The sequence below is a fragment of the Jaminaea rosea genome (assembly GCF_003144245.1).
Source record: "Jaminaea rosea strain MCA 5214 unplaced genomic scaffold BDZ90scaffold_1, whole genome shotgun sequence".
Classification (NCBI taxonomy): domain Eukaryota; kingdom Fungi; phylum Basidiomycota; class Exobasidiomycetes; order Microstromatales; genus Jaminaea; species Jaminaea rosea.
Window position 1 is genome coordinate 85,884 of NW_020289975.1, and position 25,191 is coordinate 111,074.

The 25,191-nt window shown below is 59.9% G+C and overlaps 9 protein-coding genes across 9 annotated transcripts; 5 read left to right on the top strand and 4 right to left on the bottom strand.

The window, feature by feature from the left end:
- Nucleotides 1-234: 234 nt before the first annotated feature.
- On the top strand, nt 235-6,855 carry BDZ90DRAFT_228960 (hypothetical protein). The gene has a single exon (XM_025504861.1). The coding sequence runs from the start codon at nt 501-503 to the stop codon at nt 6,702-6,704; it is 6,204 nt and encodes a 2,067-aa protein (XP_025364526.1). The 5' UTR covers nt 235-500; the 3' UTR covers nt 6,705-6,855.
- BDZ90DRAFT_257029 (DUF1764-domain-containing protein) lies at nt 6,808-7,497 on the bottom strand (the record flags this gene model as incomplete). Its single annotated transcript, XM_025507909.1, has 2 exons — nt 6,808-6,898; nt 6,968-7,497. The coding sequence occupies 2 exons, from the start codon at nt 7,495-7,497 to the stop codon at nt 6,808-6,810; spliced, it is 621 nt and encodes a 206-aa protein (XP_025364527.1).
- Nucleotides 7,498-7,629: 132 nt separating this feature from the next.
- BDZ90DRAFT_897 (TFP11-domain-containing protein) lies at nt 7,630-10,935 on the top strand. Its single transcript, XM_025509931.1, has one exon. It carries the CDS (start codon nt 7,680-7,682, stop codon nt 10,776-10,778), a length of 3,099 nt encoding a protein of 1,032 aa, XP_025364528.1. The 5' UTR covers nt 7,630-7,679; the 3' UTR covers nt 10,779-10,935.
- On the top strand, nt 10,753-13,918 carry BDZ90DRAFT_925 (peptide transporter MTD1). The gene is made up of 5 exons (XM_025509951.1): nt 10,753-11,348; nt 11,413-11,525; nt 11,593-11,871; nt 11,945-12,327; nt 12,401-13,918. The coding sequence occupies exons 1-5, from the start codon at nt 11,093-11,095 to the stop codon at nt 13,800-13,802; spliced, it is 2,433 nt and encodes an 810-aa protein (XP_025364529.1). The 5' UTR covers nt 10,753-11,092; the 3' UTR covers nt 13,803-13,918.
- Nucleotides 13,919-13,976: 58 nt separating this feature from the next.
- Nucleotides 13,977-14,609, top strand: BDZ90DRAFT_228962 (hypothetical protein). The gene is made up of 2 exons (XM_025504862.1): nt 13,977-14,258; nt 14,322-14,609. Exons 1-2 carry the CDS (start codon nt 14,052-14,054, stop codon nt 14,463-14,465), a joined length of 351 nt encoding a protein of 116 aa, XP_025364530.1. The 5' UTR covers nt 13,977-14,051; the 3' UTR covers nt 14,466-14,609.
- A 126-nt stretch (nt 14,610-14,735) lies between these two features.
- Nucleotides 14,736-15,405, top strand: BDZ90DRAFT_228965 (hypothetical protein). Its single transcript, XM_025504863.1, has one exon. The coding sequence runs from the start codon at nt 14,948-14,950 to the stop codon at nt 15,137-15,139; it is 192 nt and encodes a 63-aa protein (XP_025364531.1). The 5' UTR covers nt 14,736-14,947; the 3' UTR covers nt 15,140-15,405.
- BDZ90DRAFT_265943 (hypothetical protein) lies at nt 15,120-20,531 on the bottom strand (the record flags this gene model as incomplete). Its single annotated transcript, XM_025508686.1, has 5 exons — nt 15,120-15,693; nt 15,762-15,786; nt 15,847-15,981; nt 16,083-16,265; nt 16,462-20,531. 5 exons carry the CDS (start codon nt 20,529-20,531, stop codon nt 15,568-15,570), a joined length of 4,539 nt encoding a protein of 1,512 aa, XP_025364532.1. The 3' UTR covers nt 15,120-15,567.
- Nucleotides 20,532-21,221: 690 nt separating this feature from the next.
- Nucleotides 21,222-21,666, bottom strand: BDZ90DRAFT_257035 (hypothetical protein; the record flags this gene model as incomplete). The annotated part of the gene is made up of 2 exons (XM_025507910.1): nt 21,222-21,365; nt 21,448-21,666. 2 exons carry the CDS (start codon nt 21,664-21,666, stop codon nt 21,222-21,224), a joined length of 363 nt encoding a protein of 120 aa, XP_025364533.1.
- A 770-nt stretch (nt 21,667-22,436) lies between these two features.
- Nucleotides 22,437-24,796, bottom strand: BDZ90DRAFT_276439 (hypothetical protein). The gene is made up of 2 exons (XM_025508929.1): nt 23,826-24,796; nt 22,437-23,752 (listed from the first exon to the last, which is right to left on the bottom strand). Exons 1-2 carry the CDS (start codon nt 24,751-24,753, stop codon nt 22,773-22,775), a joined length of 1,908 nt encoding a protein of 635 aa, XP_025364534.1. The 5' UTR covers nt 24,754-24,796; the 3' UTR covers nt 22,437-22,772.
- Between the last annotated feature and the right edge of the window lie 395 nt (nt 24,797-25,191).

Genomic DNA, 25,191 nt, shown 5'->3' on the forward strand with positions numbered 1-25,191 from the left:
TGTTCCTGCTCCCGTTGTTCCTTGTCTGTCGACCCTGCCTCATCTCGCTCGATCCGCCTCCCGCCCACCCGCCGCCGCCTGCTTGCCTGCCTGCCGCTCGGCTGAATCCGAGTTGAGTGTTGGTTGTGAGATCGAGGAGCCGGGCAGGCAGGCAGGCAGGCGGGCGGGCGACTGGGACCACAGGAGGGAGCAAAGGGCCATTCGCCAGGGCTCCTCGGCACTTCTTCTTTTCATCACCATATCACACAGCCTGCCGATCAGCGTCGTCGACGATATCAACAAACCAGCACAGCATTACCCTCTTCGACAACAAGACTGCTCAATCGAGGGCTGTGATCCTCAGCGCACGCCCGAGTGCGTCATGGGCGACGACGAGGCCATTGCTTGCATTGATTTGAGCCCTTCGTCGCCGTCGCCAACACTCTCGCGCCGAGAGCGAGACCAACACTCAGACGAGCGAGCTCAGTGAGCTCAGCAATCCGCTTGTGTCTCACGTCGACATGGCCACCAGAGCATCAGGATCCGCAGTTGCCACCCCTCGACGTAGAATACTCCAGCAGGCCACTACTCCCTCCTCCTCATCTCCTCCTATCCCCTCCACTTCGCAAGCTCAGCAGCCCATCGAAGACCTGTCCCCGGAAAAGGTCCGTAATGATGCCACCGATGCCTGGTCAGACGACCTCAAGACCCTCTGCAACAATGCAGAGGAGCGCTTCCCGGATATCTCATGGACAACGGCCCCTCCACTCAGCCCGACCTCGAGCCCAAAGGCGGCATCTTCATCAGCAGGGCGAGGAAGCCGGGTCGTCTTTGCGCATCGAGCTATTGTGCTTGCGAGAGCGCCAAAGACTTTCACGGCAAAGTACCTCGAGCTCCCTGCTGCGATTCGAGCGTCTGATGCCGAAAGCTCAGCTTCGCCGTCTGTGAGGCGTAGCAGTACCAGTAGCAGCATCAGCGGCAGTGGCAAGGTGACGGCCCCGACCAAGGCGAGCAGTGCGAGGACTACTGCGCCTCGCAAATCAGCATTGCGGCCTTCTGCTCCGCCAAGACTGCAAGGAACTCCAAGAGGGACTGCTCCCAAGGCATCGTCGTCGTCGTCGTCGATCCGCAAGCCAGCCAAAGCCACGTCCCCGCTATCCTCTCCACCTCTGCTGTCCCTCGCCTCAAGCGTCGACTCCATCCTCTCCACGCCAAGCGCAGCATCGACATCGAGCGAAGCAGGGACTGAGGTGCCGCTGAGCTCGGGCGATTTGGACTTCGGTCTGCTCAAGCGCAGCTTGACTTACATCTACACCTCCGAGACTACGGCCAGCGATGGCGATTTGGCGGATGCGCTGAGGGAAGACGCCCTGCCAATCGATGCATCCGCGCCTGAGCGTCTCGAGCGATTGAGGTCCGACATGTTCTCACTATGGCAAAGTCGCCACCTCGCGGACATCACAATACGAGTCGGCGGCTCTGACTCTAACCCCGAATCATCAGCCGATCGCAGCCCCCGTCCACGCGGTATGACCAACCTCGCCGACCTCCCATCCTCATCTTCATCAGCAATCGCCCTACCCATGGAAGATGCCGGTGACGAGGAAACGGCAGGCGTCTTCTCTGCCCACCGCTTCGTCTTGGCCTCGCGCTCCCCTTACTTTGCAGCCCAGCTGCTGAGCGGCAGCTTCTCCGACTCTACGTCGCGCGAAGTCACTCTCCCGTCCCCACCCTTTACGCCAACAGCCACGTACTTCACGCTGGGATTCCTCTACACGGGAGCCCTCTCCTTCTCACCGCGCACCTTCGACCTCACCACCGCATTCCAGATCTGGCGCGCCTCAGCCTACCTGCAAGTCAAGTCGCTCAGCTCTCTTGTGGGTTCGATGATCTTCAACGACTTTTGCCACAAGTTCGTTTGCGGCGCCAGCACGGCAAGTCCGCCTTGCACGACGTGCGTGAAGCGCGTACCGAGGACCCTGGCCTTCGCCGCGAGTCCAGACGTGGCTGATGCCACTCTTCGCGCTGCGGGATTGAAGGCTGTGGGTGGGCTTCATTTTGGAGCGTATTGGAGCAGGGAGGTGGGGGCAATGGATCCCTCTCTTCGCAGCAAGATTGTGGCCCAGATCAAAGCGCGCCTGAATCGCGAGGCCGGAAGTGTAGTGCCCGTCCTCTCGCAGTTGCTGAGAGTGGAGCGCATGCTCGAGGGAGAGAGGAGCAGTAAATGGACGGACAATCTGCGCGCCATGCTGGAGGCGATAGCGGAGCATGCCAAGCAGGCTCTGCTTGGTAATCTCGAAGAAGTAGTTGCCAGCTCAGAGTGGGATGGGATGATAGAAGGAGTCGGCCTTCTCACAGACGTTCTTGAACGCCTTCTCTCCATCATCACCTCGAGCCTCGCGGAGCGAAACGCTGCGCAGGTTTACTCCGTGCTGGTGGCACAGGTCCTCCTCAAGGGAGAGGAGGGTATGTCTCCCGGTCCGATGCGAGATCAAGTGGAGCTGGCTCGGCAGGACGTGCTAAGCTTTTTGAGAAAGAGATGGGTGAATGTCAGGGCGAATGCCGGATTCAATGGCTTGGAAAAGTGGCTGCTGAAGGAGATTGCGGGCGAGATCGAGGTACCTGCCGAGGAGCTGTTGCTTCCCGAGGACGACAAGGCTACCGATGGAGCAAAAAGTAAGACGGGCCTGAAGGCTTCGCCCACCAATCCTGCGGCGCGGCGAGCAACGGTACCCACAAGCACTCCGTCGCGCCGCCCAGCCGGGGCAGCTTCGCGTCCGGCGGTACGAGCGGACGAGGGTGAGCGCGAAGCAGGGCCTGTCAATCTCAGGGCGGCGGTGCTGAACAGGAATGCGGCCAAGAGCTCGGTCACTCATGGATTTCGGTCTGGCACGACGGCAGCCGCAACCTCTGCCTCAACGAGCTCTCCGTCGAGTAGTACGACAAGGCGGGGCGCGCCGGGTATTGCAGCAAGTAGGGCGACGCCTGCTCGCCCTAGCGCTCCTGCAGCCAGAAGACCGAGCAACGGCCCCACCAGCCCCTCAGCTTCCAGCGGTAGGGCAGCAACTACAACCTCGACACCTTTGACGGCAAGGCAAAGCCGCGGCTCGTCCCCACTCTCCTCTCCGCCGGATCGACCATCACCGCTGCGGAAGTCGTCGCCTGCTGCAAGCGCGCAGTCAATTGATACGTCCACTGTCGGTTTGCAAGGTACTGCTGAGCCTGCAGAGACGCCTGTGCCACGCAATCAGCCTGAGACGCCAGCTGCGGAAGAGGCGGAAGCTGATAAGCCAGATTTCAGCAGCGAAGTTCCGGCAGCACCATCGTTGACTACCCAGCCAGAAGCCGCTGCCAAACCGGCAGAGCCTCTCGCCTCGGACACACCATCAACCACAGCACCTATCCCTGCGCCTTCATCGAACAAACCCGCCCGTCCAGCTTTAGGAAGTCGCGTTGCTGGTCTGGCAGCCCGCTTCTCCGGTCAATCACACACTGCTCCTGGCCAAACGCAGCGTCCCTTTCCGTCCGCGGCGAGTTCGAGCTCTGCTAGACTTCCTGGTAGGTCTAGGTCGAGCTCGCCGATCAAAGACAGCAAAATGAACAGAAGCGAGCATACGGGTACCGTGAAGAGGCCAGCGTCGAGGCCAGCGTCGAGGCCAAGCTCGAGACCAGCCTCGTCGGCCTCAACAGGCGGGGCAGGTGCCGCGTCACGAAGCTCAAGCTCGTCGAGGTCTAGACAAGGGAGCAGAGCAGGATCGCCTGCTGTTCGCGCACCTGCACCCAAAACGCAGGGTAGCAAGTCGGCTGAGCGGAGCGCCGATGCAGTGCCATCAACTAACGATGCGTCCACTAAAGTAAAGCAACCCGCCCTATCCTCCGATGGTCCTACCTCCTCCGCCTCCCTCACAAGCGTGCCCCTTCACCTCACCCCATCAGCCGCTGAGCCCTGGCAGCGAGGAGCCAGTGTGCCTTCATCCTCAGACGCTGCGGCGAGTTCCGCAGCCACAAAAGGACCATCTCACTCCGCTACGCCCTCTCGCGCCGCCTCTGTCGCGAACTTGGCCTCGTTGCGGGCGTCAGTGAGGAGGAGAAACGTTTCGATGATGGGGTCAGCGTCACGGGCAAGCCTGCCGCCGACTGTGGCCGCGAGTAGTGAGGATAAGGAAGAGATGAAGGAGGAGGCCAAAGACCCCGCTCTTCAGGCGGACACCGGAAAGGAGGAGGAAGGAGAGGGGCAGGGAGATGAAAGTGCCGCGCCTGTCGAGAATAAAGGGGACGAGCCCATGTCCCCACCCCAGGTGCTCACGGAGGACGCAGACGAGGAAGGCGCTCATATGCCTAGCCAAGACGGCGAGGAGGCTGGGAAAGAGCAAGTAGCTGCGCCGTCTAGGGACGAGGAGCAAGGTGCACAAGAACCTCCTTCAAGGAGCATCACCCACGATGCAGAGAGTGGCGCGCAACCTGAAGAAGAGGGCGCTTCCTCGATCCCCGACAACGGCGCCTTGGAGGACCTCGCTAGCGAGGCTCCGAATGACGTTCCCATTCCCACCTCGGAGGCAAACGAGTCTGTGGCAGATGCCGCGGTCACCATCGAGGACGAATCAACCGGCACCGCAGAAGCGAATGAGCCGCAGACTGACCCAAATGAAGCGGCGGCGCCGGTGGAACCCCAGGCAGAAGAGACAGTCGAGTCTGACCCAGAGGAAGCTGCACAGCTCGAGCCAGCTGGAGAAGATGGAGTGCCTGCACTGCAAGCCTCACCAGAGATCGGCGATATCCCTGCGGCCCAGCTAGAAGCCTTCGATGCCAATTCGCTCCGCAGCCGGGACAGCAACGAGACGCTCATGGTACCTCAAAGCGAAGGGCATGGCTTTCAGCAGGCAGACGAGCAAGAGCAAGAGCAAGACTCATCCACGTCGTCCTCCGAAATCGCGACCGACCCAAACGACACATCCGCCTCCACGCTCATCGAGGACGCGGCTGACAGCAGCAATGGCTTCAGCAGCCCAGCGAAATGCGTCTCCCTCGCTCCTGGGCCACATACTCCGAAAGCGTTGCGCAAGATGCCATTGCCGGGAGGCAGTGGAGATGACGTTGGAGAGGAGAGCCTCGACCGCACACCGAGGCCGAGCCGACCGGCCAGGCATCATGCTCCTCCGAAGCTAAGTGCCGATGACGACCCAGACGGCTCTGGCGCACCGTCTGCGTCTTCTTCCTCACCTCCGAGCAAAACCACCCGCCCGCCTCTGCGGATCCGCTCTCCCGCCAGCGCAACCGCATACGCCAACCACCTCGCAGCGGCCTTTCCCGCGGCGTGCCTTTCCATTGGCATACCCTGCCTCATCTGGCCCTCTGGCCCGCCTTTCCCGCCTCGTACGAGACTCAGGGCTTTGGTGAAATATATCGGCCCTGTGGAAGGCTATGCGGGGCCTATGGTGGGCGTGGAGGTCCCTATGCCACTGCCGCGGGCCTTGAGGGGGAGATTGGAGGGAGCTTTTGGTGATGGGTGTGCTGGTGGGGTCAGGTATTTCTCTTTGGCTAGGGGAGGGAGTGAGGTGGCCTCAGACGCTGCTTCGCTTGCTCCGAGTAGGACTTCGAGCATTGCATCGCGCGATCCGCACGACCGCTCTGGCGCAAGCACCCCGTCTACTACGCCCTTTCTCCCAGCCCCGCCGACCTTCAGCGACTCCAGCACACGAGCCATCAGTCCGGCTCCTCCATCCGCCGCAACTCAATCGGGCACGTCACGTCTCAGCGAGCACTTGGACATGTTCGCTCGAGCAGAGCGAGAGGCGCGACGGAGGCGTATCGCACGCTTGCATAACAGAGCTGCAGAGGTGCTAGCAGCAAGCGCGGCGAGTGCTTCGCTCTGGTCGGCTTCAGCGCCAGTGAGCCCCGAGCCTGATGACTTCACGATGCAACGAGACGGCCTGCCTCTAGGGAGTTCGTCCTTCTTCGCCAACGGGAGCAACAGAAGCATGAGCCTTGCACCGGGCAGTGGGATTGGCTTTCCGTCGGGCCCTTCCTCTATTCCCTTCGGCGGCCACGGCTACGGCTACAGCAACGGTCACCCAGCCTCCCGCGCGCCACCAGTCGCCCCCATCCCGCGATATGCGCCTGGCGTGCCACTGCGAATAGCGTCGGACAGTCTCGTCCCGACAAAGGCCACCACCACCACAGCCATGCAGCGCAACGCCTCGGCCACTGCCACAGCAGCAAATCTCGCCCCGTTCCCTTCAATGAGCCCGCCATCACCCGTCTCGTCGCTCTCATCGGCATCAACGTCAACCCGCAATGCAGGGCCCGCTTCCTCGGTCGCTTCCGCCTTCCTGAGTGGGTACGGCCTCGCTATCGAGCGCGAGCGGCGTGCCTCTTGGTCACCGGAGCTCGCCCTCGCCATGGCATCACGCAGTAATGCCACCTCCCCGCGCGGTGGGTCTACGACGGGGTTGAGCCCGCCCCACTGGAGGACGAATAGCACTGCCTCATCCACGCGCGCTACTGGCGTGGGACCAGGATCAGGGCTGGCCGCTCGTCGCCTCAGTCGACCAGCGAGCAGGAGTAGCAGGAGAAGTAGACGAAGCTCGATGTTCATGGCCTTTGGGGATGGACATGCCGATGAGGAGGAAGAGGAGGAGGACGAGAGAGACGAGCAAGGGTCACGTCCCGGGCTTGGATTGTTCGTTAGGCCTGATGAGGTCATGTGGGTTTTTGAGGACGAGTAGTGGAGGAGGGAGGGAAACGTTGACACTTGCTTTCATCTTTTTCTACGACGCTACGACGTCGCCATCTTTGTGTTTCCATCATACGACGCGATACCCTGTCATCTCAGTGCTGCAGACTCTTGACGAACAATGATGATGATGATGATGATGAATGATGACATTCTTCGCGTTTGACGTTTTCCTTGGTCAGAAGCCTGAATGACGGAGGAGCTCGATGGTCAGATCTCTCATCTCTTGGCCCCATCGTCGCCCTCTCATTGTACCCACAGCAATTACAATCAAAAGGACAGAGCGGTGTCCCCCCTCCATCGTTATTCAGGCCCAATTCCTCTGCAGAATAGATCCTGTACCCTTCCTCCGTACGTGCCCTTCCATCATCTAGTCCGCGCGAGGATGTGAAGGCAGCCAACTCTGCGTCCTCCTTCGACTTGCCCTTCTTGCTCTTCTTGGCCGGAGGTGGCTTTGTGGTAGCGGACGAGGAGGCGGAGGGGGCAGCAGCTGAGGGGTCGTGGACTACAGCTGGTGGCGGGCGAGCAGCAGTCTTCTTCGCTGATGATGATGATTCTGCGGGAGTCTCATCGAGCTTGTTCTTCTTCTCCTTCTTTTTCTTCTCCTTCTTGTCCGAAGTCTCTGCCGACTTGGACGATGACGCCTTTCCCTCCGGCTCAGACACTTTTGAGTCGTCGGCCTTGCGCTTCTTCGTCTTCGTCTTCACTGGCTGCTTCACTTTTGCAACGCCTTTGGAGCTGCTTCCAGCCTTGTCAAGGCCGAATATTGCGTCGATCTCTGACATGGTGATGAGAATGAAGATGCGGGTGAGGAGCGAAGGCAAAGATGCGTAGTTGTCCTGAACAACTTTTTGCCGTTTCCGCTCGACCGACTGGGCGTCTCCACTCCCGTCCGTCCGCCGTCGACCTCGCGAGCGGCTTGACCTCTGATCCATTTCATCACCCAACCCTCGTCTCGCTGCTCGTCATGGGGAAAAGGAGCGGGAAAGCTCGTCGAGCCATCGAAGATGACGAATTTTCATCCAGCGACGATAGCAGCAGCTCGCGCGAGGCATCCACCTCCAAGCTGGGTGGGAAGCGCGGTCGCCGGACGATGCATGATGAGGCCAACCTTGGAGCCTTCGGGGATGACGACGATCACGAGCGGAGAGGCAGTCGAAGGGCTACTTCCAGCCGTAGTCTACTCAAAAGGCAAGCATTTGTTCCGGCATCGTCTTCGAAACCGATTGCAGAGGAGAACGAGCGACAGGGCGAAAGCAGCGCGTCCGAGTCAGATGGAGAGGATGCTCTGATGAAGGAGGCTCAGCAGACACGAGGGGAGGACGAGCTCGACGACGATGCCGCTTTCAAGCCTGCATCATTCTTTTCATCACGAGCACAGAGGGATCGAATGGATGAGGATGCCGACGACGAGGATGCTTCAGCAGCAAGGCCCGGTATAGGTGGACGAGGCGGTATTGGCAGCAGCAGCTCGACTGCCTCAACTTCAAGGGGAGGCATAGGCTCAAGAGCGCCACCAATGTTTGCTCCAGCATCTTCTTCCAGCTCTACACCATCTTTCGCTCCAGCAGTCTCCTCATACTCATCTGCTCCGTCCTTCCAGCCACCCTCCATCCCCACGCAAGCTCCCTCCTTCACCCCATCAACCCTCCAAGACGCTGGCGTCCCAACTTCCTTCGGCGCCGCTCCCCCCGTCGCTCCCTCGGATGCCTTTAAGCGCACTCCAGCCAAAGGACCATCGAAGCGCTCTTTCCTCATGCCGCCGCAAACAGACATTAAATTCGGCACAGGCTCAGGCGGCGGATTCAACCCTGCGGCCTACCTTGCCTCCATGGGCTGGGATGGTGGCGGGCTGGGAGAGAAGGGGGATGGGATGGTGAAGCCCATCGAGGTGCAGCTTCGCCCAGAACGCGCAGGTATCGCCTTCGGTGGCAGGAGGGAGAAGACGAAGCAAGCTCGCGACGAGGCTAGAAGACGAGGGGAGGAGGTCAGCGAGAGCGAGGATGAGAAGGCTGAGCGAAGGCGGAGAGAGAAGAAAGCGGGGCGAGGTGTTGGGAAGGAGGCCCGCCAACAAGATGCGGCGGATTTGCGCAAGGCTTGGACAAAGGAGCGTAAGCCTCGCAAGCCGAAGGTGGAGCATCGCACCTATGAGGAGATACTGGAGGCTGCAGGTGGGCAGCCGGAGCAGAATGTCGGGCAGATCATCGATGCGCGTAGCAAGGATCTCAAGGAGGTCTCCTCCCTCGCCTCTGCTCTTGCGCACCATCCTGTCCCCACGAGCGATTCGATGCGCCTTCCAGAGCTGCGTCACAATCTCCGGCTCATTGCAGAGAGCAGCAAGAACACACTCGATGGGCTGGCGAAGGAGGGGACGGCAATCCTTGACAAGCGTAGATGGCTCAAGCGCGAGCAGGAGGAGAGCACGCGTCGAAGCACAAAGGCGAGGCAAGAGATTGAGCGGCTGGAGAAGGTGCTTGCGGTAGTCAAGGAAATTGAAGCCATCGGCAAGAAGAGCATGGCGGATGCGTCGGTCGGGCTGGCCGACTTCGACACTGCCGTTGCAGCCATCCAGTCAGCAAGCAAGCATGGAGCGCAGGACATGGGACTCGACGAGGCCGTCGTTGGTGCCATCGCGCCTTGCTTCAAGAGGATCATGGTCGCGTGGCACCCTCTCGAGGACGGGGAGGCTGGGCAGAGTGTGCATTTCCTCACACGATGGCGACGTGCTCTCAACATACCCGCCGAGAGCTCCAGTGATGCTGAGGGCAAGTCGCTTATCGATCGCTCAGCACCCCATCGCCCCAGCACTACCTCAAGCGCGGCAGACGAGATGTCACCGCACGGCTCTCTCCTCTACCACCTCTGGCTTCCCAAAGTCCGCTCAGCGATCAACAATGACTGGAAGCCTCACCATCCTACCGCCGTCGTTGCCCTTCTGACAGCATGGCGTCCACTCCTCCCGCGGTACATCTGGGACAACGTTGCAGACCAAGTCCTTCTGCCTAAACTGCAGCGCGCCGTCAGCGACTGGGAGCCGAAGGCGGCCAAGGCTTCGTTGCACCATATTATCTTCCCATGGCTACCCTTACTCGGAGGGGAAGACGGTGGTCGATTGGACGAGGTGATGGGCGAGGCACGCAGGCGATTACGCGTGGCAATCAAAGCCTGGCAACCCGGCGCCCTCGCTGAGGCCGACGAAGCGCTTCGTCGTGAGCTCAGCCTGTGGCGCGAATTCTTTCCCACCCACCAGGACTTCGACTCTCTCCTCCTCACCGCGCTACTCCCAAAGCTTTCCTCCCATCTCTCCTCTACGCTCAGCATTAACCCGTCCGCGCAAGATCTCGCGCCACTGCAGCGTGTGCTGGCCTTCAAGTCCCTGCTACGCAGCAAGATGCTCGCCCGCCTCCTCGAGGCCGAGTTCGTGCCGAAATGGCTGGACACCCTCTGGCTCTGGCTCCGTCAGCCTGGAGTGGACATGGGCGAGGTGGCGCAGTGGTATTCTTGGTGGAAGGCGTACCTAAGCGAGGAGCAAGGCCTGCCAATTGGGGATGATGCGAGCGGGGGCAGGGCGGAGGCGTACAAGGGAGTAAAAGCAGGGCTTGTACAGGGCATTGCACTGATCTCAACGGCGCTCGAGATGGAGGAAGGAGAGAGGGGCCAGAAACTTGCCAAGCCAGAGTTCAAGCCGAGGCGCAATGAGGGCAAGAGCGCGAAGCCCACGGCGACGACAAAGCAAGCACGGCCCGCTGCGGCCTCCTTGCGCGAGGAGGACGACGACTCCTCGTCCGCTTTCCGTCGCATCGTTGAATCCCGCCTCTCTGCGTCCGACGTACTCTGCTTCCCCCTCGGGCGGGCACATGAGCGGACCGGCCGCCCCTTGCTCAAAGCGAGCGCGACTGCGACCACTGGTGTGGGAAGCGGAGGTGTCACTTTCTACCTCGACGACGATGTTGTTTGGGCTGAGGAGCGTGTGGAGGGGAGGAAGGAGTACGTGCCCGTTGGTGTGGATGAGCTCATTGCGCGGGCAAAGAAGAGTGACGGGCCGGCGGGAAGGACTAGGAGGTGAGCCGCAGCCGCAGACACGCGAACAAGGCTGGGTGCAATGCCATTTGCTGCCAATCTTCGCCGCGGCGTGAGAACGGCAAAACGCTCGGACCGCTCGGCCGGCACGCGTCTTCTCGGCTGAGGGACGCTACTCCAAAGTACTTCTAGGCGTAGTGAACGCCAAGGCCGCTGCCGCAATATCAGGCCGCCACGGCTTCGCGGCGAGCGGATGTGTGATGCGTTCGAAGCTGTTGATTGCAATGGCTACTCTTGTCGAACGAATGAGAATGATCCCATCCTTCCTCTCTTTTCCTCACATCGCAACTTCAAACGACAATGGCTCAAGAGGATCGCATTGAATCTGGTGACGCAAGCTCGATCACGCTCCCCGCAATCACCCAGCCCCAGGTCACGAAAGAGACCCAAAGTTCAGAGACACAGACGCCAATTGGCGAGAGGTCAAACGAGAAGGGCGTCGCAGACAAGATCAAGGGATCAGACCAGGTGAAGGTCACCACGGAGGAATACGACGAGTTGAGCGGCAACAATGAGACCGTCTTTGATGCCGCGGGTGAGCCGATTGTTGTCACCGGTCAGTAGCACACTTCGGCGCCGTACAATCGTTTGTTGCTGACGGCGTTGACACTTGTTCGCAGGCTACGACGTCTCTCGCTACATCGTCTCAACTCGTGATGACGGCGATCCTCCCCTCACTTTTCGTTGCATCGTACTGGGTTCCTTGTTCTCTCTACTCGCCAGCACAATTCATGTGAGCTCGGGGACACGCTGCCTGTCTCAGTCGCCGAGCTCACCCTTTGATTCTCGCGACCTTCCAGATGATCTACACCTTCAAGCCCGCCCAAGCAGGCGTCAGTGGCCTCTTCCTTCAGATTGTAGTCTGGATCTTTGGCCAGGCATGGGCCCGCTTCACCCCTTCGCCAGAGCGTTTCAAGTCCGCCACGGTGCAGCGTGTCCTGCGTTTCCTCAATAGCGGTCAGCCATTCCTGATCAAGGAGCATGTCATTGCGGCTCTCATCTCGGGAGCGAGCAGCAATGCTCAGGCTGGCATTGAGATCTTTGCCGTCGAGCGACTCTACTACAACAAGAATACGGACGTGAGTCGGCGAATCGTGGATCGCCCAATTGCTGGAGCATGACTGACGCCATTGCCATGTCTCGCCGCCGCAGGTCCTCACCGCCCTCCTGGGCACCTTCTCCGTCACTACCATTGGCTTCGTCCTCGCCGGCTTTATGCGTCCTCTCATCGTCTACCCCAGCGAGATGGTCTTTTGGGGCACGTTGCCGCAGGTGGTGCTCTACCAGAACCTGCATCACGACATGAAGAACAATCGAGAGCGCGTCATCAAGTTCACACGCTGGTTCTCTCTCGCCTTTCTGTGGGAAGTGGTGCCCGCGTGGATCGCGCCCATGGCGAGTGGCTTGTCAGTCTTCTGCTTGGCCTCACTAAGGGCGCCAAAAGACACTCAGCAGGTGATGACGAATGTCTTTGGTGGGGCGGGGAGTAATGAGGGCCTGGGCTTGGGCAACATCAGCCTGGACTGGCAGTACATGTGAGCAGCGAGGACGAGCCATACTCTCAGCAAATATCCACGCTGACATCGTCTGGCCCACGCGCGCGTGCAGCCAATCCGGCTTCCTATCGCTCCCCTTCAAGCAGCAAGCCAACTCCTGGATTGGCCTCGCCATCGGCTTCATCGTTATGCCCGCCCTCTACTACGGCAACGCCTGGGGCGCCAAGTCTCTTCCTTTCATGTCCACTGACCTCTTCACGCAAGACGGCCGCCACTTCAAGCTGCTCAGCGTGATCGGCGATGATTTCAAGGTCGACCGAGCCAAACTAGCCGAGGTAGGCCTCCCCCGAATGACCGCCACCACGCTTTGGGGCTTCTTCACGCAGAACTGCGCAATTGGCGCCCTCATCACGCACGTCCTCCTCTTCTACGGCTCCTCCGTCATCAAGACGCTCAAGCACACGCGCGCAGGCACGCTGCAAGACCCACACTACCAGGCGATGCGCAAGTACAAGGAGGTTCCCTTCTGGTGGTACGGGCTGGTCTTCTCCCTGTCCATTCTCGCCGGTGTGATCGTCAATGCCAAAGGAACGACGACCCTCCCCGTGTGGGGCCTCTTTGTTGCCCTAGCCCTCGGATTCTTCATCGCCCCGTTCTCTGCCATCTTGCTCGGCCTCTTCGGCAACAGCGTTGCCACAAACGGCCTCAGCAAAATGGTCGCCGGCATAGTACATCCTGCCTCGCCCCTCGCCAACCTGTGGTTTGCCGCTTTTAGTCACCAAATCGTGGTCCTCGGCCTGAATCTGTCCAATTGGCTCAAGATAGGGCAGTACACCAAGGTGCCGCATCGCGTCCTTTTCCTCGCGCAGATGTACGCGAGCCTGCTTGGGGCCTTCTTCAGTTACGTGATCATGGCTACAATTGTGAGCAGAGAGAAGCCGTTGCTACTGAACGCCAATCAGGGCGACCACACGTGGAGTGCAGCCCATATTGGCGGGGTGAATACTGCGTCAATCACGTGGGCGATGGCGAGGGATGTATACTCTTTGAAGGGTCCCTACGGCATAGTGCCGCTCGGGTTGTTGATCGGTGCGGGGGCCCCTTTGCTTCACTTCTTTGTTATGAAAGCCCTGAAGCGATTCAAGGAGAGGAAGGGACGCAACCAAGGTGTCCACAACCGGAACGCCGTCTCGCCGTCGCGCTTCCCCATCGCCGCGCCCATCATCATCGCATACTCGGGCGCCTACCACTCCGGCATCACCAGCCAGATGATGTCGACGATCCTTGTTGGCGTATTGAGCCAGTACGTGATGCGCACCCGCAGGGCCAGGTGGTTCAACCGCTGGAATTACTTGCTAGGCGCAGCGCTGGACGGTGGATCAGAGACCATGATCTTTGTCCTGAGCTTTGCCGTCTTGGGAGCGGGAGGCAAGGCGGTGCGCTTTCCCAGGTGGTTCGGCAATCTGGACCAGGACAAGGATGGGCAATATCCTGATCATTGCACTGTCTTCTGATCGCGTCGAGCCAGAGCGAGATGAATGAAGGTGGCTGCACATTCTTGTTCTTCTTCCTTCGGTCCGAAAATCGCGAGACGGGTCTACATTGCGTGCACATCGCCTGGTACGGATGAAGAGGCAACGTGATCCAAAGTACTCCGCACTCTCACCTGTGACCCTTGACTGCCTTCCTCCAAGTACCTGCACCCTGTTGAAAAGTTTCATTCAACTCTCAACTTCTCTCCACACAGCTTGAGCCATCTCAACATGCCCGCCTTCTTCGTCCTGCTCCTCATCTTGACCACTTGCGCCGCAGCACAGGTCGACATCCAGGCTGGCAAGAAATCTGGCCGTCTGCCGGACTCAAATCCTATCCCCTTGGCCAACTGCTGGGACACGACCGACTGCACGGGCTTGGTACAGGAGTTCTCTGGCCCCATTGGCTCGACGCACAACATCACTCTGAATCTATGCGTGCGTCCAATGAGCGAGGTGCCTTTCGGCTGAACAACTGATGATCTCTTCGACGCCACGTAGGTGTCGATCAAGCCTGCTTCCCGCTCATTGATTGGTCAAGCATGCACCGATCTTGACTGCGCTGGCCACTGCAAGAACATTACGATGGAGACTTGCACGGTGGTGCCGACTGGACATGAATATTTTCATAGCGTGTGCAAGTGAGAGCGGAGGGGCGGCTACCAGTGCCGCCTTGCGTCTCGTTTCCTTAGCCTACAGTACAGTGATATTATCGTGGGCATTGCCGACAGCTGGTCTGGCGCGAGCCTTTGCCCAATCCAAACCTTCTCTACTCTCTGTCGCCTCGTTCGATTTAGCAGGTCCATCGGGGACACGTTGCCTCGCTGACCACTGTCCATGGAGCATGACCGTGGGCGGCCAATCATGGGCCAGGGTTGAGCGGGCCGGATTCAAAGCGTTTGTGTCCGATCTGTACGGTGTACTGGCGGTACCAACGGCGTGCTCAACCAGCAGCGTCCAACTGACTGTCTTGTCCCTTCTCCTTCCTCACCAAATTTGAACGACCGCCCTGATCCTTCTCGTATGAGTCGAGCACAACAGTGAGACATAATGGTCGGCGGCCTGAACATGCTCATCCAGAAACGCTTACAGTCTGCCTCTAGCATCGCAAAGCAGCATCCCCAATCATGCGCGCCACCAGCCTCGCTGCCACCATTTTGCTCCTCGTCGCCATCACCACAGGCGTATCAGGGAAGCTTTGCTGCTCTTCGCACATGCAGAGGAAGTGCAGTTCTCGCGAATTCTGCAATGCCGATGAGGAAGAGGTGAAGGGTTCGTGCTGCTACGGCGATAAGACTTGCTACTGTAATGGTGGATGAAAGCTGAGAGTTAGGTGGGCGGGAATCTTTCCTAAGTGGCGTGAATGTCGATGGAGAGGAGGAAGGGAGAGAAGAGGGCTTGAGCTTAGAGGTGAAAAGCCACCTGGAGTGTGATACCCCGTCCACCCGCGCGAGGGAGGAGCGAGCGGTCAACAAGCGTAGTCACAACACCGAAGATTTCGACAGGCATCATCTTGCAATCTTCTCGACAAAAGAACTCCATAGCCCTTCGGCTGAAAGTCAATGCTCATACGTGCTCTCACTGTACCCTCTCGAGAATGGGCGGAGAGTGTCCGAATTGTGTTGGAAGAATCAGACAGGTAAGTGCCGAAGACGAAAGCCACGAATCTTGTGAAAAGGTCGTGGACGACTTGATAGCCAGGCGACATCGTGAGAAAGCTGAGATGGATGAGCGTTACCCTGCCGCCTCACCCAACGGTCCCCTCCCACTTGCGGAAGAGACTGTCGATCCTCGCTTTGATCGACGTGGGGGGTCGCTGCCCCTCCAGCACCTCATCGAGAGCCTTCATGTTGCGCTGCTTGTAGTACCAAGCCTGGCATCGAGCGCGGGAGTGGTGGTTCAGCGGTGATCTGACTGGCCGTGGAGTAGCGAGACTCTCACAATGATCTTCAGGTCTTCCTCTGACCTCGGCAGAGGCGAGACGCGTCAGTCAGCGCACAAATTCACTCCGGGGCAGCGAGTTCACTTCCCCTTGGTGAACGCCTTACCAGGTCCCGTCTTCCCAGCCTGCTTGATATCTTTGATGATTTTCTTGTCCTGATCCTCCTCCTTCTTGGCCTCCTTACTGGAGCTGGTGCTGGGCTTGCTCTCGTCATCAGAGCTGAGGGACGAGGCAGCGCTTCGCTTTTGGGCGGGCTTGCGAGGTGGCATGGCTGGAGATAGCTCGTGGGTGTGGTTTGGAAAGGGAGTACAGCAACGTACGTCGTGAGGCTGATCACCAAGGGCCAGGTTGCCAACCAGAGCTCTTCAGAATTAATCAACTGCCGTGCACGACCCGTGAGGACGATAAGCACGCGGCTGCTGATGAGGTAGTGTTCACACTCGCAGGCAAAAGCGCAGAACAGATTGCGAAGCCAGTCAACTCGCATGTGCAAGCGTGCCTGCCTGTTCAAGAAAACAGCGAGAGTGCTCATGTGATGCAGCGATCCATTTGCTAGCAAAGCACTCAGCGTTCAACCACATCTTGCGCGTCTGCCCACGTCACATTGGCCCCACGCCCGCCTCCACCACCCGCTCAACCGCCTCAATCCTGCACGTAGGGCAAGCCCGACTCCTAGTCCTAAACCACGTCCGCGCACACGGCTCCTCGTGGAACACATGCAGACACTGAAGCACAACAGCCATCTGTCCCTCCTTGAACTGGCTCATGCAAACCGCACAGCGTTCCACCCTCAAGCCTAGGCAGGCTAGCTTGCTCTTCGTTTTGCCCTCTCGCGTGACACGGCGCGACTCGAGGTACACCGGGCCTACGGGCAGGGATGCCATCTCGTGAGGCGTGAGGATGCCTCCACGAGAGGCTTCGGCAGGGCCCAGGAATTCTTGGAGCGCGGCAAGCTCGTCGAAGTGGGAGCCATCAAGGTCGAGGCGCGAGGCGAGAACATCCAGATCGGTTATGCCTAGCGAAGGTTGGCGACGTGGTGGGGAGCGGGAGGGGGAGGGCGAAGAGGCGTCGTCATCTTCCGTGTTGGCGGGGCCAGAGATGTTGGAAGCTGACTGAGGCGGAGGCATCGTAGACGAGGGCGCGGAGCTGTCTTGACGGAGTCTGAAGCTATTGCTGTCAGTGCTACCCTGGCGCAGTGTAGATGACCTGCCTGCGGGTGAAGTGATAGCCTCAGAGGGCTCCGCGTTCACAGGAGGCTGGCTCGCGAGCGCCTCGCGCCCTTGTCCATTGCTTCTGGCCGGCATCGTTGGCGGCGTAGGCAAAGGCCTCCTGCCGGTATGCGGCGGCACGACGATGATGTCCGGCGGGCTGGCTACGGCTGCCGATTCGGTGGAGCTCGTGCGGCGCGCTTCTTGCCTTGGCTCAGCCAAAACGAGCGGCACAGCAGGCCTTGGTGGCAGCTGAGGTGGGCTGGCTCCGGGCATTTGAGAAACTCCTGATGCCATAGAAGGCGGAGGTGGCGGTGGACGTCGCACGGTCGTAGGCGGAGAGATCCTGTTAGGCAATGGAGGAGTTGCTCTGCGCTGCGGAACCTCCTGACCACCGTTCAATCGCTGCGCTGCCGAAGCAGAAGAGGCAGGCGGCGCCGTGGTCGACGCGGTGCTTGCGACTCGCTGTCGCGGAGGAACAGGAGGTGGGGCACGTCGTACTGCTCCGGAGCGGGAGATGGTGGATGCCAATGGTCGAGTGGGCGATGCTGGGGCATCCACCGTGGCGGGCGAAGACGCTGCACCAGCGCCCTCCTGCTGCGCGCCGCCCGTCTCCTGACCAGCCTCAAACCTCGCCCTCAGCGCTGAGATCCGACTCCCGGGTACGGGCGGTCGCGCGCGTGACCCAGGTGCTGCGCCTGTGGATGAACCGCCGTCACTCGAGATAGTCGGCGCACGGCTGGGCGGGAAGTGCCTCGTTGCGTCCGTGATCTGCGGTAAGCGGGACTGGCGGGGTAGGGGGGCGTAGGAGCTCTGCCTATTTGTAAAGGGTAGCGAAGGGTCGACTGGCTGCTGCTGTTGTGGGCGAAGAGAGCCGGAGAGGAGGCGCTCGAGTGCGGCGAGGGAATTGTGTCCTCCCTGCACACCGCCTTGAATTCGTGCGATATCCAGGAGGGCCTCGCGGCGGAGCTGTTGCTCATCTGGGAGCCCGGTGCCGACTGAGACCTTGCGTGGCGGTGCTGGCGCTGGCGGACTTGTGACGGGAATAGACTCGCCGGAGGTCTGGCGACTCTTCGAGCTTCGCATCGATGCTCGATCGCTGGCCACCGCCACCTCAGGTCCATCAATGCTACGCGTGCTCTTCTGGCTCGACCTCCTCGTCGGAGCTTGCTGCTGCGTCGACGACCCAGGCATGGGCGCGTCAAACAACCCTTTCAGTCGATCATTTACCTCAGCCCGCCTCATAGGCTGCGGTGCACCAGGCATTCGCCCTTGCCACAAGCTGCCGCTGGACCCGCTAGCCTTGAGCGACGGCTGACTACCCATCGACGTAAGCGTCGCCGTCCTCTTCACCGGCTCCATCCCGCCTTCCTCCTCTCCGCTGAACGAAGCACTGCTCGAGCTGTCCGGCTCGAACTCGCCAGCCGGCGCGGTGTACGAGCCAGGCAGATTGGGGTCGGACGCGGCATGACGGGATTGCTGCGCAAAGAGAGCGGCGTCGGCAGGCGGTCGGACAGGCTGCTTGCCTTTACTGCTAGAAGCCGTCGGGGCAGGCGCCAAAGAGCTGTCCAAGCTTCGCCTCACGGCAGCTAGGTCCGCCGCAGCGCTCGGAGCGGAGGCTATATCTTGTGTGCTCCACCTTTCGTTGACATGTCGCTGTACTTCACCATCGTCCGGGCTCAAGCTATCGTCCGACTCAGATGCTGCCTCGCCTTCGTCTGCGGATGAGTCTGACTCAGAGGCGTCGTAGGCCAGCCCGGCACCACGACTACGGCCCAGAGCAAGTGGGGGCGGCGCTTTAGGCAGTGACTCGCGCATGATCTGTCCTGGCGAGCGTGCCATCTGCGGAGGAGCCATCGCCTCGTCCTCGGATCCAGACTCGTCGGCCACGGTAGTCGTGCGCTCAGCTGCTGCGCGCATGGCTTCGAAGGCCTTTTGCTCTGCTTCCCACGCTCCTGCAGAGTCTGATGAAGCATCTGAGGCTGAGTCATCATTGTCGTCTGGTCGAACCATCGAGGACGATGAGGCGCCTTCCGATGTAGACGTCGTCGCGCGCTCCATCTGCACCCTGTGAGCCTCCATTTCCTCTCGAGTTCTTGGAGGAGGCGCAAGCGGTACATGCAAGCCGGCGGGAGAGGCGGCAACACCCCACGCTAGCCTTCTGCGCTCTGCTGCTGCTGAAGCATCGTCCCTGAAACGTGAGTGAGATTCTGAGCTTGGCCGTGGGCGAATAGCAGTTGCTTTGCCGCGAGGAATGGGAGATGCGCGCTGATCTGATGTCGAGCGGCTGTGTGACTTGCGGGCTCCTCCCGTTCGGGTCACCTGCAGCGAAGGCACGCTGAGGGCGCCATTGGTAAAGCTACTTCGGTCTGGCTGCCGAGATGAAGCGGCAGCGCGGGGGGCCGCGCCAGGCGCAGCGCTCGATGATGGAACCACGACAGGGGCTGCATGGGGCAGTTCTGGTGTTGCCACAGCTTCGACGACAGCTGAAACCTCCTCCTCTAGGTCAACCTGCGACGACGTTGGTTCTGCGAGTTGGGCTTCCGTAGCCGGCAACGGCTGGTCGATGGCAGCAGCCTCTTGCGTGGGACTGAGCGCCTGGTCTTGTGCCTCCATTTGAGCTCTCTCCACCTCGGCTCGCTGCGCAGCCTCCTGTCTCGCCTCTTGTTCCAGCATCTCTCTCACAGCCACTTCATTTGCTCTCTCCTCCCTCCATCTCTGCTCTGCCATACCCTCCTTCCGTCTTCTGCGCAGCTCCAGACGATGTAGCCGCTCCTCAAAGCTGAGCCCTCGTTGAGCATCAAGCTCCCACGCTCTTTGCTCCTCGTCTGTCACCTGCTGTACCTCCTCACCCGCTGATGACTCGCTCGCCTCGGAGGGAGAAGCTGGTCGTGTTCCGTCCACCTGTACCACCTCTGCAGCTGCGCCCTCTTCTTCTTCTTCCTCTCCCTCGCTCACGAAAGCTGGCGGCGGGCTATCCGGCACTCTCCGCCTGTAGTCCACCCATCTCCTTTCGTCCTCCTCAGTCCACGGCGTCTGCTCTTCACCTCCTTCCACATCTGGAGGTGGTGGAGCTCGCGGCGGGGTCTCTGGTCTGCGACTACCTTGTGGAAAGGGAGGAGGAGGAGTCGAGTCCGACTGCCGCCTCGAAGGGCTGGAAGGGCCCGCCTCATCGCCGTCCTCGTCGGAGTAGTCTGAGCTAGACTCTACGCCTGGCAGGCCAAGATGCGCGATCTCGTGATAGATGTTGTGCCGCCTGAGAGAGGCGCGAGGTGCTAGCTGAGTGGGGACGGATTGGGTTGCAGTGATGGGTGCGGCGGCCGGGTCTTGCACGACGTGCTCCTGAGGTAGAACGGCAGGACCGCTACTGCTGCGGCTCATGCGCGGGCGTGTTGCAGCTTCGCTGAGTCGAGAAGAGGAAGTGATTGGATCTGCAGCTTCGGCTGCTACCACTGCCGCCTGCTCCTGTTGGGCGTTGGAGAGCTGCCGTTGTCTCCTCCGAGGGGAGATGCTTCGCGACGAGGCTGCGGAGGGAGGGCGAGGCTCTGCGCCTCCTGACATAGCGACAGGCTCTGTGCGAAGACCTCTTCTTGCCACCTTCCTGGCTCGTCTCTCTCTTTCGCGCTCCTGCGCCTGTCGTCGCAGCATATTGTCTGGGGCAGTGAGCGTCATGCGGCCGAGATGAGCCTCTGCCGATAGCAGGTGCGGAGCGAGGGGTGCATCGGGTCGATTCAAGGAGGAAGATGAGACTGATACGCCCGGGAGGCCATATAGCGGAGAGCGAGAAGATGAGGAGGATGCTAGAGCAGCTGCAGCTCGATTTGGACTGGAGAGGAGGGCAGCGGATGAGGAAGGTGAGAGGCCAGGACGCTCTGTCCCGCGAGGGCGGCGGCTCCCTTCGCCGTTTGCTCGCCTCGGCATAGTTGTGTGCTAAGGATGATGGCGAGATTGCGATACTGATTAGATCAGAGCTGAGTGCAATGGCCTGCTACCATTTTCCACCACGGGTTCGGGATGCCGGCAGAGGAGGTCGAAGACGATTGGGAAAGGAAAGGAGGCGGGACAATCGACTCGCATCGCGTGGAGGTCACTCGACTCAAGTCCAGGTCTCATGCAGCCGACCGCCTCGCCTCGCCTCTCGACAACACCACGCGCCAACAGTGATCAAGGTAGACAACGAGCATTGATTGGAACACACGCAATGGCTTCGTCGGCAGGAACTATAACACTTCATAGCTCCAGGCGCTCGCTTCACACGCATACGCTGTGGAAGGAGGACCCATTGTTGGGCACCGGGGAACAAGCCGTCGCCGAGAGGTCGACGCATTTGCCCGAGCAGCCGAAGCCAACGCAGGCCTTGTTGATCTTTGAGCCAGCGGCTGCCTTGATGGACGACTGCGAGGGACATGGTGAGGTGCAACGAGGTCAAGGTCAGCTCTCGCTTGCTAGATGGAAGCCGCGTCAGCTCTCGACTCACGCAGGTGTTGCCTTGTATGTTGGTCGTAGACAAAGTCGGTCCATTGACGGCCTGACCTAAACCACCGCAGTTGAGTGTGTACCAGCAGGTGGCCAAGCGGACGTTGGCACGAGCCTCAACAGATTGCATAACGGCTTTATCGTCGGCAGCCCCGTGAGTCGGCGTAAGAAGGGCCAAGCCTGTAACGGCGGCAAGCGTGGCGAGTTTGTTGAAGAGCATTGCTGGAGAATCGGTGCAGGTGCAGGTGCAGATGCAGGTCTTTGGTCTTGAGGTGGTAAGGTAGGCGGGGAAAAGAGAGGAGAAATTGCCTTACGTAGCCTGCAATGTCCCTCCGGAGGCTCGACGTAACGAACCTAAAGGGCAAGGGTATCGCGTTTCTTGAGTGCAACGAGCGGTACGGTATGACGGTGCTCATCTCCGGCCGCCGCCTTCCTTCATTGCGCTGTGTCGGTCACGGGTCGTCTGCTCCGGCTCGCACGCTCCAGGTCTCGCCTCTCACTGGCTCATCTCCCCCACCTCGCTCCCCTGGTGCCCTCGATCTGGCTGCTCACACCTAATCAAACCATCCTCCGATGCCCCGTCCTCTTACCACGACCATCGCGACCATCATGCCTCAACCCACGACGAAGCGCAAGCGCGGCTCCTCCTCGTCCTCGCCGGACGATCCCAGCTATCAGCAGGACGCGGGCTCGTCTTTCTCTAGTGACGGAGGTTCTGGCACCAAGCGGCGCAAGCAAGTCAAGGCTGAGAAGACGGAGAAAGATGTCAAGAAAGGTAGCGGTCAGGCAAGGGCGACAAGTCGGCCATTCACTCGCGGTGAGCTGTAGAGTCAAGTCGCCATACGAAAGGGCGTCGCTGACTGTCTCGTCGTGTCTGGCCGACAGAGGAAGATCTCAAGATCATTGTGCGTACCTCTACCCACTCCTGATCGCCTACGCTCTACTGACCTTCTCCTACGCTCTTCGACCGCTCGCTCGCATGCAGGCCTACCTGAAAGAACAAGTCGACTACACCCACCTTCGAAAGGTTGTACTGGAGGACAAGCGGTCGAAAACCTCTGTGCGTGCGCGTTATCTCATGCTCATCAAGGTGTGGGAGAATGCCCTGCCCTGAGCGCGGGAGGTGTTGGTCGATAGTAGAGACTGCCAATGAGGGCAGGGGCCAATGCGGGGAAGGGTATGAATTGGATGATTGAATGGTGATACATGTGCGCGCGTGTGCTGCTTTATAGCAGCTTGAAAGTGCAGCACGGTGCTGTAGCGGCTCCTTGATACGATGCTCTTGCTGTGCTCCTCTCTCTACAATGCTAATTGCCTGAGTCTACCTTACTTCCACGCCCCTGGCCCTCCAAGTGCACGGTCAAGGAAGAGCGCCAGCCTCGTGTCGACGTCCAAGGCAGCCGTAGCGTCTCCAAGCTTGAGAAGTGTACTGGGTGCCCGCACCGCGTACTTCAACTTTCGGTGCGCTACAGGAGGGAGAGGAGGCGGTGAAAGTGGTCCCCTTTCTGGCCTTCCCTGCTTCCCATTGTACTCGCGCTCCCTCTGTCGCGACCCTTGGGCAGTCTTTCGCCTTCGCTCGACCTCCACTGGCACTTCCCTCTCGATGTGCTCGAGAAAATGCTTGTGCGGTTCCTTCGCAACGGACGCCACCTCTTTGACCATCGAGCCAGACTCTTCATCAACGAAACGATACTGACCCAACCAGCGCTTCTTCTCCTCTCTGCTTGGCCTGGGTGGAGCGTCCGCAGGGGCCCAACCGTATAGCTCGGTGACGGCGTCGTGCATCTCTGAGCGAAACGTCATCGTCTTGCCGCCATCCATACGATGGGTCCACACGTCATGAGCTTCGCGCGGCCAACCTCCCTGTTCATCTTCCTTCCTGTGCGTGGAAGAACTGCCGTGACTCTCGGCGCCATTCTCCCTTTCCCTGCGCAGCAGCTGCTCCTGCAGAATCTTTGGTGGCAAGTCCCATGCAAATTCAAGCCGTTTCAAACCTCCAACGCCCAAGTCCCGTAGAGCCTGCGCCTCCTCTGAGTCTTCATCATGGACTGAGATGGCGACATTGCTGCCGTTGTTACCTGTGCTACCGTGTCGGCCTGCGCCCCACGTAGGAGCTGCGTGGCGCGGGCCGGAGTAGGTGGAGGTAGAGGTGCTAGAGGTATGACTCTCTTCCTTGCCATCCGCCGCTATTGCATCTGAACCGCATCTGATCCGGTCGGCAAAGACGATTTCCCGCAGAAAAGGGGCGAGACGACGAGCGACGATCTCGGTGGGTTGGAATGCAAAGCGGCGTGTGTCGTACCGAACTATGGGCGAAGGTATCACCGAAGGGTCAACTGAGGCTCTTCATGCAGCCGCAGATACGCTGTCAGCACTCACTATGCGAAACGATTGGCACGCCAACACGCCGGTACATGCCGTGCACGTCTGGATGTGGCTCCCATTGGTGCTCCCATCCAAGAGACGCATTGCTTCCGGCGCGTCGGGCTTCGACGATGTCTGCTGGAAACGCAAGGCCTGCCTCTTTCGACGCGGAGTCGGTGCCGATGATGTGCACTCTCTTCAGCTCTCTGCGGCAGACCCATTGGCGAAGAACTTGTTCGTAAGTAGTCTTGGTATCCACGCGCTCTTCTTCGTCGCCGGAGTCCGAGTCCGAGTCGTAGCTGAGGCTCGTGTACTCTGCAGCGGCATCGATGACGATGGTGACTTCACAAGGCATGAGGAGCAGAGGGAAGCTGTCCAACGAGCAATGGTAGGCTGATTCGGCTGCGCCCAGTGTGAGCGTGCGAAGATCGAAATGGACGCGAAGTGGTCCACCGTCCGGACCCTTGGAGAGGGTGTCGGTGTCCATAGAATCCTCATGGGCGGATATGTAGAGAGCCCAAGCGTCGAGAAAGTGACGCCATTCATGGCTATCGAAATCTCTCATCTCTATGAAGAGATTGTCGACTGTTTTGAGGACGAAGTCAGGCTTCGAAAGGAGCCTCTTCGGTCCGAGGTAGTTCAGCATCTCTCTGACCTCTGTGGGCAGCCGTTCCTCTGCTTCCGGTTTGCCATTTCGCTCGTCACTGTCTCGAGGCGATGAGGGATAGTGTGCAAGAGTAACAAAGAAGCGCTTTGCAGCGGCCATGGAGCGGAGCACGACGGTCGTCCACCTACTTTCCGCGGTCATGTTGCAGACCTCACGTGAGACAAGAGCAAGGCTAACCGCCGTTGCCTTATCCTGCAAGGCTGCCAGATCGAAGATGATCTCGAGGATTTCCTTAGGCAGACGAGGCGTCGCCGCGGCGAGCGTCTCGCCCTCCATCGTGATGTGCGAAGGAAAGCGGGGTCGGAGAAGAGATGTGAGGTAAGGTAGGAAGGAAAGGGAAGAAGGCAAGCGATACGCCGAGTCCGGGTGGCTTGTGCGGAGGCGGCGGAGAACGCGAGTTGCTTGGCTAGCGCGATTCTCGAGGAGTGTCACGGCCAACGAAAGGGTCGGAGGATCACAAGCACGTCGTCTGGTAGATTCGACAGATAGGTATTGATCAAAAGACTCTTGAGTATATAGAGCGAGGATGAAGATCGAAAAGTGCGACCGTCACTTGGCCCTGTCCCTTTCACTCCTGATGCTCGCCTTCACGCCCACGCGCCTGGTCCTCCACGCGCTTGATCAAGGAAGAGCGCCAGCCTCGTCTCAGGCTCAAAGGCAGCAGTCGTTTTACCTAGCTTAAGCAACGTGCTCGGAGCTCTTGCAGCAAAGGCT